This window comes from Prunus persica, chromosome G1 (assembly GCF_000346465.2).
Source record: "Prunus persica cultivar Lovell chromosome G1, Prunus_persica_NCBIv2, whole genome shotgun sequence".
Lineage (NCBI taxonomy): Eukaryota > Viridiplantae > Streptophyta > Magnoliopsida > Rosales > Rosaceae > Prunus > Prunus persica.
This window is the reverse complement of record NC_034009.1, coordinates 26291996-26307249: the sequence shown is the minus strand read 5'-3', so window position 1 is coordinate 26307249 and position 15254 is coordinate 26291996. Positions and strand designations below refer to the sequence as shown.

Below are 15254 nucleotides of genomic sequence, written 5' to 3'. Positions count from 1 at the left end.
CTAAATTTATTTTTAACAAATAAGACTTTGACACGTCCACAAAGCACATCATTTGATGAATTGTTATTGAGAAAATGTATTGGTATGATGATCAAGTGGGAGTCATTTTCCTTGGTGGAAAAGATATGTTTAAGAAAGTTAGCATCAATGGGGTGGAGCAGTCGGTTGAAGTGGGACCTTTGATATACAAGTGAATTTTGAGGTCGACCAGATTTAGGGAGGTTTTTCAGTCAGCGGTTTCTTTTTAACATCCACTAATTTGAAAACATGAGATGCAAATCTAGCAGAGAGTCATGGTCAATGGCCAAAGCTTATTCATTAACCCAAACTATTTCTTTTGTTTAAGGTGAAACATTTAAGACATGATTAATACATCATGCTTTCTTTTGGTGGAACACAAACATCATAGAATTTCAGTAACTTAGAATGCCAATAAAACACGTTGATGAATGTATGATTAACAAGATTAACAAAGACTGATTAACTTAATCATTGGGAAGAGTAGTGCTAATTGACCTAAGTATATTCTTCTGTATACCAATCGGCAAACGACATTATTTATAACAAAAACAAAATAAAAGAAAATAACAAGATTGCTTGGGACAAGAATATAGCAAGATTCTTAGTTTTTTTTTTTTCAATGCGATCGGTTCACTAAAACCCAAATATATTTTGTCCATAAATTTAACCAAATTTTAAATTAGGTTTATCAATTTGATGAACTTCTTTAATTGTTAGCTTTATCATTTTGATGAACTTCTTTAAGTTTCTCCTTTTTCTTTTGGGCTTTTACTGCAGACACCAGCACTCAGCAAAAAAAATTTTGCCATGGCATTTCTCACATACATATGTTTCTTGAAGGGAAAGTAATACTTCAATCTAAAAGAATGTTTAAAGGTAACATTTCAACAGATGTAAGTATGGTCAAAAGAACCAAAGAGTAAAATGGATTTTAAAATAAATATAAAATGGTTGGCTAAAGCTGATATTCAAAAAAAAGTCTCCAATATATAAAATATGATTAACGTTCTAAGCGCATCTCCAACCGATATGTCAAATTGCTACACATGGACATGAAATGTCAAAAATTAAAGGTTAAAGTTGCTTCAACCTAATAGTCAAATCATACATAGATTTGAAAAAATAACATATCAAAAAGCTTGATGTCAAATATTATTTTAATAATTTTTTAATCATAGACCCCACTATCATTTGTTCTTTTTAAAAATTTTATGCATCATATGGGCCTCATGTATTTTTAAAAATATAATATAAAAAATATGATGTTTGGCATTTCGGATGGAGTTAAATTTTTTCCAAAATATCAAATTTCCACATAAGCCATCAAATTCAAACTTAACATTTTGCATTTGACACTGAGAAAGCAACACGTAGACATAAGAAAAAGCATTGCAATTAATAATAACGTAATGTTTTCAATTTTTTTTTTTTTTGGTTTTCTTTTTGTCAAAGTTAAGGAGCAGAGAAGAGGGAACTCATACACACAGGTGCCGTAGAGATTTGAACCCATGACAACTTAGGAGTACACTAAAAATATAGGCCAATCAAACTAATACCCATTGGTTTTTTTTTATTTTATTTTTGGTGCAATGTTGAATGAAATACAATAGAAAGGTGAACTAGTCCCCTTAATATGAACGTAAAAGAAAAGATCAATTAAGTCGGTAGTACTGTAATTTAATTAATTAACATTATCTAATAGAAATATCTGTCCCTTTGATTACATTACAATGTATCATCTGAATCTGAAAATATCTATGGATAACCATGCACTAAGAAAGAAAAAAGAAACATAAACTACTACTATATTCGCTGAGCAATGATATGATAGAAATTAAAAAACTTGGTCCAAAAGTAGATATTAAAACTTGGTAATATATTCATATTTGTCACTTGATATCACTTTTATTATTATAAGCTTGATATGTACACACCAGTCCTGAAACCCCAAAGTGGAATCATGTCTCCATGAATTAAGCAGAATAGGCAATTGGGCCTACCATGACTGGAAGGACAAACAGAGAAAGAGAAAGAGAAAGAGAAAAAGAAAGAGAAAGAAAAAGAAAAAGAAAAAGAAAAATGCTTGGATCATACGTACTTGCTCAACAATCTTGATCAATCTTCAAATACACATGCAATGCAAGTTAAATGGCATGGCAGAGCAAGAGTAGAGGGCTATTTTTTTTATTTTTTTTTAATGAACTAAAGTTTAGGGGGAGATTAGCTACTTTCACTCAGCACCAGCACTAGGACAAACCCACAATCTCAAGTCTGAAAGAATTATGTGTGGCACCAAATTGCCAGTTGTCATCAATATGAATTTATGTAGGAAATTACAAATCACGCACCAACGAGAATTGCTGGCAGCTGGACTCGAACATTAATGGGGCTATACATAGTGCAAGGATCTTACCAACTGTACCAACCCTCATTGGCAAAAAGTTATCTTTATTATGAGTTAATTTGGCCTACAAGTTGAGCTTTAATTTGGCCTACACTATTTTGTTATCTCCGGCCAATCACGATATGTCATGCGTAATAACTTTTCCATTTAGAAGGGATAGCAAAAAAATGCTATTTCCGTTTTACTAGGGCTATATATAATCCGATTAGGCCCGATTCTCACTTAAAACCATAACCGAAATCAATTGTTCATTTGGTCTAATCCGATTAGGATTTTCACTAAAATACCTGAATGAATTGGACCAATCCAAACCGATTTAGATCTGGTTTGGGCCGACTTTTGACAACAAATTTTCTCATGTAATAGCAGGAGAAGTCTCCAAATATAAAGTTCCATGGACAAGCATAGCATGCGCCTTCAACTTTTTTGACTGCCCAAAAATGAGTGAAGGAAAACTGGCCTGCCCTGCCCATCCAATTCTTAATTCTGGTGCAGCAGCTCTCAAGTTTTCTCGGCTTTACAAAAGAGATGTTTAGTGATATATCTATTTCTAACACTAATATTATAAATAAACCTTATACAATTGAATTTTTATAAATAAATTCAAAAAAAACCCAAAAAATGACAGCTGGTCTTATTGAATTTAATATTAATTATTAAATTACTTTGATACCCTATTAAGTGTTTTGGGTATTTTTATGAGATTTTGGGATTGGGCTTGTTTTAAGAAATTGATGGCAGTTTTATAATTTATAAGAAGTTAAAAGTTTTTTTTTGTTATGTTATAAATGGGATTTGGGTGTGTTTCTAAAGTCCATTTCATATGGAGTACTTTTATAATTTGAGCCCCTATATTGGGTATAATAATGAATCTCCCTTTACAAAATAACCTGGATCCACTAATTAACAAAAGAGATATTTTGTGATATACCTATTTCTAACACTAATATTATAAATAAACCCTATACAATTGAATTCTATAAACAAACCCAAAAAATGACAGCTGGACTTATTGAATTTAATATTAATTATTAAATTACTTTGATGCCCTATTAAGTGTTTTGGGTATTTTTATGAGATTTTAGGATTGGGCTTGTTTTAAGAAATTGATGGCAGTTTTGTAATTTATAAGAAGTTAAAAGTTTTTTTTGTTATGTTGTAAATGGACTTTGGGTGTGTTTCTAAAATCCATTTTATATGGGGTATTTTTATAATTTAAGTCCCCATATTGGGTACCTTAACCAAAAAACAAACATTGTTGTTATGTGGGGATGTTTGTGTACAACCTTCACCTATCTATCATCTCCAAGTGGTACAAAAATGGGATTTTTATTGTGAGTGTGAGGTCTCCCTTCTCCTCTGGAGGGTCCCAAACCAAAGGAACCAAAAAATGGGACCTCAATTAATAAGCAACTCCTTTAATTCAAGTGTGGTTTTGCATGACTTGGAAATATGTATACATTTGAAACATGTATCCAAAATCCAACCAAAACCAATTACAACTCAGAGCAGTTATGAAAAAAAAAAAGAAAAAAAAAGGAGGCATCTATTGAAATCCAACTACAACTCCGAACTGTATCCAAAATCCAACCAAAAGCTCAAATGTATACATTTGACCAACCATTCTTTCTATCACAATATAACCATTAAAACGTCCTAAATGAAAAAGACCACTCCCAGAAGGAAGAAATAGATGATTTAACAACAATTCGATCGTCTTGTCTCAAAGAAAAAAAGAACTAGATAATATTCACCCCTGCATCCAGAATTTCCAGTCCACAAAATGACTCCCCAATAGGATCATGCCTGCAATTAAAAGGAATATAAGAAATCAGAAGGAGAAGCCGTATCTCACAAAGTTCCAAACAATAATTAACTACTTATTTGAATTTCCACAAAGAGAACTGTTATATGCAACCTTCAAACTTAGAATTTAACCGTCATGCAAGTCGGACAACATCAAAGGCTGCCATGATGCTCAAAATTTTTAAAAACAGTGAAATAGAAAATAGTGTACCTTGTTAGCAATGTTGTTGGAGAGCCAATCCAGCCCCTCATATAGACCCTCTCCAGAGGTTGCACAAGTGCTCTGGATGTACCTGGAAAACCACACAATCCATATTAGACTTATAAAGGTTAAAAAAATGAATCACACAAGGGAAATGAGGCTCATAAAGATTACCAGTGACGCTGTCTGAGAGAGTGGAGGCCAAGCTTATCAGTAATTTCAGCAGCATTCATTGCATTGGGAAGATCTTGTTTGTTAGCAAATACAAGCAACACGGCATCTCGCAGCTCATCCTGAAACCAGATTATTCAAATTAAGCTAAAATATGGAACAGAATATAAATTATCCCAATGTCTACAACATCAATCAGATAAATCCTGGAAAGTGAAATGGGGGCAGGTAACAGGAACAAAAGATTCAGCCTTCAAATTCATAAGAATTAAATTGCTCAATTCAAAGCCAACACAGCATAGAAGATTAGCCATGTCTATAGAATAAGCAGTTAATTTCCTCACTAATAAGTTCATTTTGAAAGAAAAAACAATGATTAATTTGCCGAGATCCAACACGCATCAATAGCACACCACCAAATTGCAAAGCATGCTGCCACTTAAGCCACTGGCTGATCAGTTCCAACAACAGAAATATAGGTGGATCTTTATCATCTCTATTTTGTAGAAGACCTAACATTGTATGTATTCTTATAATCTACAAGTTTTCAAGTCCATTCATAATCCTAAATTTCATATACTGAAGCTAGGAAAGGATGAGATTTCAAAATAAGTTGGCACAAATTACAACATCCTGGAATGTGCAAATAAAGGGAGATAAAAATACCTCATTCAACATCCTATGCAATTCATCCCTTGCCTCAACAACACGGTCTCTGTCATTGCTGTCCACAACAAAGATAAGACCCTGTGTGTTCTGGAAGTAATGCCTCCACAAAGGTCGGATCTGAAAGTAAAGAAAGGGTTTTCATCCACAATGGTCAAATCTTCCAAAGCCGTATAGATTAAAAAAAAAAGAGTATAACAAACTCTGAAATCATCACTTTAAACTTCTTTTAATAACTGTACATCACTCGGAACACAAGAACTAAACTTCATACCTTGTCCTGACCCCCGACATCCCAGACTGTGAAGCTGATGTTCTTGTACTCCACGGTCTCCACATTAAACCCTGTCAATCAAGTATTGTTTTCTTAATCCTAAAATTGCATATTTAATGAACTTTATAAAGGAACAGGAGAATCTTCAAACTGAAAGCAAACAGAGGATAGGGAAGAAAAATTATGCGCCCCCTTAGGTTTTGACCAAAACATTTACATTTGCATTCATTCTTGCCAAAAAAGAGAGGGGAAAACTTAAATAACAGTTAAGTTGTAGAAGATAATCTTAGTTGCAAACTCATTGAACTTCAAGATGATTTAGGGTACAATAAACAGGCACGATAATCATCACCATTGCTATTAAATCATGTAAGAAACAACATTCTACTTTCAGATCTCAAGCTACATTTAACATTAAATTAATTAGAATATACACGTCACTATTTTGCAATTTCGTCTGACAATTTCATTTCCATCACATCATAGTTAAGCCATATCAATTTCATTTCCACCAGATCTTCATATGCAGAATTCTATGAAGTATAACAATAATGAGCACAGAATTGCCTTGGTCGAGGAAGAAAGAACTCACCAATGGTGGGAATTGTTGTGACGATCTCACCGAGCTTGAGCTTGTAGAGGATGGTGGTCTTACCAGCAGCATCAAGACCAACCATCAGAATTCGCATCTCTTTCTTGGCAAAAAGCCGGCTGAAAAGCTTCGTGAATGTAAGCCCCATTCCGGCTGTGGATCCCTACACATTGAGAGGCACCAATTCATTTGCATCAACAGATCAAACACTGACAAAGACAAAGGTATAACGCTCTGGAGCCAAACGATTGCAGTTGATATCATCTAATCAAATCTAACTTAAAACTAGGCAACAGGAGCACTCAAACTAGCAATTATGCGCATGCAGCAACAGATCGAGCGGATCTGGAGACAAAGTCTAAGCTAACACCATAGAGATGCAGAAAATCCATGAGAGCTCCTCATGCATTGTAATTGAACTACCAAAAGTAGCATTAACAAATTCGAGCATAATCATAGAGATCCAAATGATTAAAACACATGATCTTCGGATCAGAGTAAAAAAAAACTAAACGGAATTTAGGCACGAAATGAACATTAAATTGGACCAGAATCGAAAAAAGTAGTGCGAAATTCAAAACAAAAATCGCACGAAAAAGTCGTGAAATCGAACCGAGAATGAATCAAATGCGAGAAAATTCAGAGAATTGTTGAAGCGCAAGAGAAGAGAGGTCGAGATCTGAGACTTGGATTTTACCTTCGATGAGCTTTCGCAGAGGGATCTTAGTTAAAGATAGAGATCGAGGGAGGGAGAGAGCGGAGGGGAGAGAAGCTTTAAATCAACGCGTGAATGTGTGGGGGTGAGGATCGTCAACTAGGGGGTTTATAAACTCCAAGACTATTTTCTGTACTTGGAGTAAACTACGAAAATGCCCCTGATATACAGCGTAAATGTTAAGCCTGCGGGTGATATAGCCTGCCCAATCAGCAACCGCCAAGTCATGAATATTATTTTATTGCATGATTTTGAACGACGGCAGATCCAGACTCATCCCAAACCCGCCCCCCCAAATGTTAACAATGTTCCGTGGGATTTAAATTTTTTTTTTTTTAATGTTCCGTAGGATTTAATGCAAAGCAGTCACCACCACCAAACCAAACGGGTTTAATTGTTCCGACAAATATTTAAATTTTGATAAATAAAAGAAAAAGCGTCGCTGGTGGTTCAAATTCAAAGTCAATTTTCAATTTTGAAAGGCACAGAATTGAACGTGCAGCTAAAATTAAATAAACTATGCGCATCAAACGACATGCAGTTCAAGTTCCTTTTTTTTAAAAAAAAAAATTCTTTATCTTTTCATCTGAATTTATATTTGATATCCGTATTTCTATAATATTTTTCACTTATTGGCATAATTTTTCTCCTTTGTGTGAATATTTGCAAACATATTTACCGTGTTACAAATTGATCCTACTTGGCAACTAATACGGGCATAAAAGTAAATCAATTAATTTATATACAGGTATTCAATTAAGTTTATTTTTTTTGGGGTATAAGGTTAGTCGTTTAAGTTACATGCTGCATCCACCAAAAAAAAAAAAAGTTACATGCTGCATCTTGAGTCTTTCTTTGACCAAACCTACACCAGAAGGTGAAAGAAAAATACAATTTATATACAGCTATGCACAATATTGCTTCCTCTGTTTCAAGCATATCCCTTCCATCTTGATGGAGCTCTCAGATCTGGACCTGTAAAAAAATGAAATGACTTACGTAAATTCATTTTATTGTGTTTGGATTTATGCATCTAGAGTAAGAGATCTGAATTTGAAATGCATATTATTTAACGACAACTTATTCATAGGAATTTTTTATGTTAATGACGTCCACACCATGAAAGAGGGTTTCCATTGAGTCCATTTAAAAAAGTAGCTCCACATCAGAAAATTTCAAATACAGACATACATGCAGAACGGGCGCCACACAGAGTAAAATCAGCCAAAAAAAAATAAACCCACTCCAACATCAGGGACAGCAAGGTTCAAAATGAGCTGAACTCTTTTGCAGAGAATGCAACAACTGAAAACAGAAAGAACAGAAGTAGAAATTACCGATAGATTTCAAAGATGTAGATGACACCCAACTTATTTTGAGGATCAGCGCCAGTATTGAGCCCACCGATGAATGGTCTCGACCATTTGAGGAAACAATGCACTAACACTCTCATTGATTAAATCCTGGAAAAAATGTATGCAGGCTTCATCGTCCAAATCCAACCGGAACTTCTCCTGGAGCTACATTATATCAAAAGAGTCGAAATCAAAACAAAAGGACATAATTTTTTAGACTGAAAAGAAAAATAAGATTACAGTCATAAAAGAACCTTGAGGATGCCTTTTTCAGGATCAGAAGCTATGTCAGGAATGTTGGAACCCGCCATTAGATGAAACAGGTTCAAGATTAGGTTACTAGATTTGCGAATAATGTTGTATGCTTCACAACAGTAGGATTTGAACCTGGTATAGTACTGGCTGCAGAAGAAATAAATGTAATCAACCCTTTGCATTCTTGTATGCTAATGTTGCACCCCGTATGATATGGATTTCATGTCATAAATTCAACTCCATCTAGCAAACACGAAAAAAAATAAAAGCATCGAAGAGAGGAAGTTAATCATGAAGTACCTTTCAGCTCCACCCATAGCCTCAACCATTTCTTTGCATAGCTTCATTGGTGGTGGAAATGGCTTTGGATCACGACCAAGAATGAAGCCAAAATCAACATGGAAAAGACGTCCATCATCCCTAAGGAGAAGGTTGTCAAGATGCCTACAGAGAAGACTAATGTTAAAATATGCTGAATGCACAATCAACAGCCGTGGTGCAGATATAGTACTTCAGGCCAACAAATAAAAAAATAAAAAAAAGATACACAGTGCAAATATTTGGTACAATTAACCGATTCAGAATGGTCAACTATACATATGGCAGAAATATAGAACTTGAGCAAAGAAAATGATCCTATGTTCCAAACTTGTATAATGCTCATAACTCTTTACCCCTTGTTTTCTTTTTCTTTTCTTTTAGGTGTGGTGGTTTTCCTATAATATTGTAACATCACAAAGTTTCCTTCTGAGAGTACAAGAATATTTTGAACACATGGACTAGAAAAGTAAACTAGGGATCAAGATAGTTTCAATGCACATGATAATCTTTGAATCTTCACCTGTCTCCAATGCCCAGTATATATGTGATGACAGAGTAGCCAGCGCAGCTCTTTATAAATGTTTCCAGACAGGTGGCAGTAATGCCAAACGGTCCATGCTCATCTGGATGAAATTTCTGCAGGTAGCTTGTGATGCTTCTATGCTCTGAGAGAATCTGGAAAGGAGAACATTTTACCAATTATAACAATTTTACAGGCTATGATCAAGACAATATTTCATTTGGAAACAAAACTGAAAGAAAATACACAGCATGTTTAACATTCTTGTGGTCAAAATTAGTAAACAAGTCAAGATACAACAAAACAAAGACATCAATTACTGTAAGCAGTGAGAAGACATCTCCATCCAAGAGGCATCTTTAAAGGACTTAATACCTGTGCTAATGAACGGGATGGTATGAATTCCAGCATTCCTTCATCTTGCCCAGTCGCAAGAACCCTATATGGAGTTAAGTGCAGATCAAGATTTTCCAATTTCAGCAATCGGTCCATCAGATATACCATTTGAACAACCTACAGGAACCACAGATCCATTTAATCAGGGTCTCATGTCTGTGCATGTGCACACGCACAAGCGTGCCTGTGTGAAGGAGAATACTTACCAATTGATCTTGGCGAATATCATCCCCCTTCTTAAAGATGATTTTGCAATTTCCCCCATTTGCTGCTCGGAAAGTCAAACGTAAAGGATGCAAGGCACTTTTGAATATTGATGACTCAGATGGCACAATCCCAGTGATGAGGACTCCTGGAGCCAGTGGTGATCTTATCGGCTAGAAAATTCATAGACCAACACAGTCAACATAGGAAATGATACAATTGGAGAGGTTATATGGAACTCATAGTTTAATAGATAAACAAGATCAGTAGACAAGTAACATTAACCAAAGTAGTACCTCTTCGAAATACGTAAGTTCACTAAGAAGACCAGAAAGCAGCTGTCTAAGCTTTTCAATCTTCTTCTGGGTATTGCCACGTACATTTCTTACATCTCTCATAATTGAGCACAACTGTGCAGTCAATTCGGTCTGGCGCACCAAACTTTGCCACAATTTAAATCCATCTTCATCTCCATGCATTCCAGCTGACAACTGTTGTAAAGTGGATATGGTTATTGAATTGCAGAGACAAGTATTCAAACGAAAATTTTCACCAGCATGAAGCCATTATTTTATTACCAAGTTTAATAGGTGGAACATTGCTTTGCTTCATCCATAAACAACCAAGAATCATATAAGTCAATCAACACCAACCTTTACTCAGACATGAAAATGTAAATAAATAAATAAGACAAAAATCATTTCACTCCTATCCTTATTGTCTTTTAGGTGAGAGTGTCTATAAATATAAAGTATGGAAAAGATAGGAATGGGATAATTTTATAGATTTTTAATATTCTCGAGTCAGTGTAAAGGTTGGTGTAGATTGACCCATATCCTATATATGTATAGGTATAGCAACGCAATTCTAATCTGTAAGAAAAGAAGTCTAGCAATATTCCTGCATTCCTTTCTTGTGGCTTGTCAATGCACAGAACCATGTGCCTTCTATAGAAAATTCCCCTCTAGTGTAGGGTTCCTTTCCATTACTGGCTTCAGCAATTAAGAATCTAAAAAAGGCATTATCATATCTGCCCAATAAATGGGCAATCCCAAAAACTCCCTTTCATGGTTGGAGAATCCACAGTAATAATGCTTATGTTATTTTAAGGTGTCAAAGTTGCACCAATTTTTGTTGCTCTTTCTTCAAGAATTGGATCCAGATTTATACCCTAAGAAAAACAGACACAACAAGTGACCCCATGACAGAAGTTTATAAACTCTCACCTTCATCATATTCTCTTCCAGTAGTTCGTAGGTACAGTAAAAACGCTTGGCGTAAGCTGGATCATGAAGTTCCACAGCAACATACCAGCGTAGAAAGCTAGCCAACTCAATGTTTCGTAATGCTGTCAGAGTCAAAGACACAATCAGGATGCCATGAACAATTAAACTTCTGATACTGTGAAGTACTGAAGTGTGTAGCACTTGAACATGCATGCACACACTCCAAAGAAAAACATTATAAGTAGCATGAAGGTATGTGCATGTGCGTATATACATGAAGATAGTATCTGTCCACATACCACGTTGCACAAGGAAATGAGAAAGGCGAGATTTATCAGAGCGCTCAAACCGAAGAGCCTGAACCAGTTGAAGTAAGTAACATTGAAGCTCTTCATCGTCAGCTCTTTCAAGAACACTGACAGCATATGCACGAACCTGGTAGCAGGTATTAAAGTTAGGCGTTACTCGGTCCCAGATCAACAGAATTATACTTATCTAAGACATCATATCCTATTGCTTAGCATTACAATGAAAGCTTGGACTTTATAGTTTGTGCCTATACTACAGATGCAAGATGCAACTCTCTCCTTTCTTTACGATCCCATATTTGGCCTAATCAATAATCAGATATATATGGCTCTGGACGGAGCTCAGTAGCAGACCAATAGATGTGGTTAACTTCAAGTCCTAGTTATCAGGATTTTGAACTTGATTTTAACAAGAGTAGGAAGTAAAAAGAAGTCCTCCATCCATGCAACAGTTTTACGTGACAGAGGACATGTAACAGCAGCTCAGATGTTACACACACACACCCACCTCTTCACTTTCAAAAACAGGAGATAGCAGCTCCAATGCATCACAGACATCAATCATTTCCCATTTTCCCATCAGTTCTAATGCTTGTTTTGCTTCCTGCAAACGAATGAAAATGGACATCTTGAAATCTGGTATTCATCAATAAAAGATAGCATGGAAAATACTAAATCTGGTATTCATCAACTTTAGATATCAACAAAAGATCCGCATAGAAACTAATTTCTTATGTAAAAAAGAATTGAATGATTGATATTTCAGTGCAGCACCATGCACATTGCCAAAGTTACAATAATCCTAACCGGCAGCTGGCCTGCAGCTTACTGGTGATGAAACAGAATTAAACCAAAAGGCCCAGGATCAAATATCAAGCTCCTTGTCATATATAAGCAATAGAATAAGCTGGAAAAATAAGTACTAAATATACTATTATAAAAATTAAATAAAACTGTGATGCACTAGTAATATGGCACATAAACTAATGGTTAAGAAAGGAGGATGCTGAGCAGGAGGGAGAAAATAGAAATGCAGACCTGAACATCACTCCATTCAACACATCTGAGGAACTTCGTGAGGGCCCTCTTCTCAGACATCAATGAGAAACGAAATTTCCACAGGAGCTGCCTCTCATCGCCACTCAAAGTCCTTGTTGGCGGGTATTTTAAAATCCTTTGTATTGACCTTACAGGAAAAAGCAGGCAAAAAATGATATACCTCCAACTTATTAGAAAATAAATCAATCAAAAGAACATATAGCAGTGATGTTGAAAGAAAAAAAATATGGCTAAATTAAGAAGACTGGTCCATCAATAAGACGACAACAAAATGAAATGATAATTTTTTTTAAAGGATAAATTTAAGAAATTTTATATCATAAAAAAACCATACAGAAAAGTGGACACAAAATGAAATGAGAAATAATTCAGCCATTAAACTACAAACAAAAAAAAACAAAAAAACCCCAAATGAGACACATCTGCATATTTACAGTGGATACCATAAAAGTAGAACACAACTCCAGTCCATTAATCAGCAGTACATGAGCATTTTGAAAGTAATTGCGACAATAAAGATTATGAAAAAACTTTTAGCCAACATATGACTTCAGAGTAAATTTCAAGCTTACTTTCTCTCGTTGGAGCTTGGTTTAAGATCCCTGTCAATGATACCACGGGTTAAACTCCTTGCAAGTTTTAGTTGCTTGTGCTCTGACGGATTTATCTTTCCTACTTCTGGGTCCCAGACAGTAACAATATCATTTGTTGAAGCAATAGGGGAAGGTAATAAGAAATTTGCCCCTGATTCCTACATTCCAATAAATGAAGGTTACTGCTATGGAAATTAACCATCAATAAGGAACCTAAGCTAGTAGAAAAATACCACCAACATAATAACAAGCACATTAATGTCAAAACCTAAGGCGCTCTTAATGAGAAAACATATTACTGGTAAGATCATATTAGACTTATAAAAAAAACTAACGAAATGGATCTAGTTAAATATCAGCCGATAGGTAACTTTGATAACTTAAGACTTGTCGCAGATTGGATTACCTGGAAAACAACACGATGCTCAAAACTACAGAAATCAACAACCAGGTATAAATGCAAACTTCCATTTCTAGAGCTTTCACGTTCCTTTATTCTCTCCATTGCTTTAAAAGCTAGGCGGTCCAGCCAATCAACACACTGGATCTGCCCCCTCTCATACCTATTCACAAGCTTCTCCAAACGTTCCAACTCCCCACGCTCATGCCTGGGAACCTACAGGAAAATAAAACGTAAACCATTTTAGAAACCATCAAAGCAAAAAAGCTAAGTTCCATTTCAATAACTTCTGCAAAGGAAGTAATCAGAAACCTTTCCAGGAGTAGAAGTAGGAAATGACCCATCTGCTACTTTTCCTTGCCAAAGTCTCAGCTTCTGCTTCCCTGTTTTGAGTTGCTTTTTGCTATTAAACAGAAGAATCGTAGCACCACCAACCAACCCTTCATCCTTCCCGCATGAAACATCCCAAACCTATATTTCCAATAAGTGAAGTAAGTAGAGAAACCAAAGGGGAAAAAAACATAATTATTAATTAATATGCCATGTGTTATAGAAAATTGATAATTGGCCTTGAAGCCCTGGCCCTAATTGTTTAAAATGTGAAGTGAAACAGCTAACATACTGTTAAAGCAAGTTGTGAATGACCAGTTAAGTCTCGATACTTAGTACTCAGAGTGATGAGCTCGTTCCAACAATATAATGGTCCTGAAGATTCCAACCTAACAGAAGAAATAAAATTCAAAATCCCTGATAACAGCATTGATATAATTGAAGTAGAAGAAACAAGTTTAGGGCAAAAACCTGGTCCTAGTGGGAAGGCCAAACGGAGCACCATCAATGTACAATGCGCACTCCACATACAGCTCTGCTCTTCTCTCCTCTGTTGTGGAAGTGGGATCAACATCTGCAGTGCAGAAAGAAAACTGAATTGAAGAGTAATGATTGAATGATACAGTTTCTCGGGAACCAAACGGAAAATTGAGATAGAAAGTACCAGAGCTAGGGGACTTGGGCGGACGCAAGGTTCCTTCTAACCTCTCGATCCGAAAGGTTACCGGGAGATTGATATCGCAGGACAAAAAGAAACGGAACTCATTCCCGCTCATTTCTTCTACGGTTTAGGATATTTGTTTTCTCATAATTAGGGTTTCCGGATTCGAATTGGCGAGAAAAAGGAGTTAGAGTTAGGTCAATAACGTAATTTAGAAGTTTCTGAATCAAGGTCGCGTAGAGCAATGCAAACTGAAAGGAATTTTGCTTTGAGGGAGCAGGGGACTGAAGGACGATTGGAGAAAGGAGGCTACCACGTCAGCGTGAAGCGGGTAGGAGTTTTGGGTCGTTAAGGTACTGGACTGGGCTTCTTTTTTAAGCTGGCAGGCAAAAGCCCAATATGATGCACTCAATAATTCCGAAGTTCATGAACTTTTCTTTTTTCTTTTTTTTCTTTTTCTTTCTATGGATTTATATGATTCACTCTCCCTACGAAACAACAAATATATTTTTATCTGATTTTTTTTGTGTTATATATGATTTTTTTTTTAACTAAGAATGTAATAACCCGATCCTTAATTAATTTTCAATTATTAATTTATTATGAGAAAAGACTATTTTGCCCCTATAATATTTTATTAGATAAAAAGTTGACTTATGTTCGGGGAGGAATTTGGGGATTTCAATTGTACCGTTACGCAGAGCACGTAGAGATGAGTCTATGGACACATAGTGGGCTCAAATCGGAGGTTATGATCAAAAGAAGTTCAGTGGCA

General features: G+C 35.6%; 2 protein-coding genes across 2 annotated transcripts; both read right to left on the bottom strand.

Annotated features, from left to right (window-relative positions):
* Positions 3843 to 6975, bottom strand: LOC18793691 (ADP-ribosylation factor 2). Its single transcript, XM_007223487.2, has 7 exons — positions 6834 to 6975; positions 6137 to 6299; positions 5545 to 5615; positions 5271 to 5390; positions 4608 to 4726; positions 4443 to 4524; positions 3843 to 4231 (listed from the first exon to the last, which is right to left on the bottom strand). The coding sequence occupies exons 2-7, from the start codon at positions 6282 to 6284 to the stop codon at positions 4226 to 4228; spliced, it is 546 nt and encodes a 181-aa protein (XP_007223549.1). The 5' UTR covers positions 6285 to 6299; positions 6834 to 6975; the 3' UTR covers positions 3843 to 4225.
* On the bottom strand, positions 7568 to 15041 carry LOC18789049 (phosphatidylinositol 3-kinase, root isoform). The gene is made up of 18 exons (XM_020554802.1): positions 14483 to 15041; positions 14290 to 14392; positions 14111 to 14207; positions 13801 to 13959; positions 13495 to 13704; positions 13068 to 13246; positions 12475 to 12622; positions 11945 to 12040; positions 11428 to 11563; positions 11129 to 11250; positions 10199 to 10393; positions 9905 to 10075; positions 9678 to 9815; positions 9303 to 9457; positions 8762 to 8905; positions 8461 to 8608; positions 8189 to 8371; positions 7568 to 7826 (listed from the first exon to the last, which is right to left on the bottom strand). The coding sequence occupies exons 1-17, from the start codon at positions 14592 to 14594 to the stop codon at positions 8234 to 8236; spliced, it is 2451 nt and encodes an 816-aa protein (XP_020410391.1). The 5' UTR covers positions 14595 to 15041; the 3' UTR covers positions 7568 to 7826; positions 8189 to 8233.

Coding starts and splice junctions, on each gene's coding strand:
- LOC18793691 (XM_007223487.2), bottom strand. CDS start 6,284: ATGGGGCTTACATTCACGAAGCTTTTCAGCCGGCTTTTTGCCAAGAAA. Junction 5,616..6,136: donor CACAACAATTCCCACCATTG/GTGAGTTCTTTC, acceptor CTTGATTGACAG/GGTTTAATGTGGAGACCGTG. Junction 4,525..4,607: donor TCTCTCAGACAGCGTCACTG/GTAATCTTTATG, acceptor GTGGTTTTCCAG/GTACATCCAGAGCACTTGTG.
- LOC18789049 (XM_020554802.1), bottom strand. CDS start 14,594: ATGAGCGGGAATGAGTTCCGTTTCTTTTTGTCCTGCGATATCAATCTC. Junction 12,041..12,474: donor TTGAATGGAGTGATGTTCAG/GTCTGCATTTCT, acceptor ATTCGTTTGCAG/GAAGCAAAACAAGCATTAGA. Junction 10,394..11,128: donor TGGAAGAGAATATGATGAAG/GTGAGAGTTTAT, acceptor ACTTTACAACAG/TTGTCAGCTGGAATGCATGG.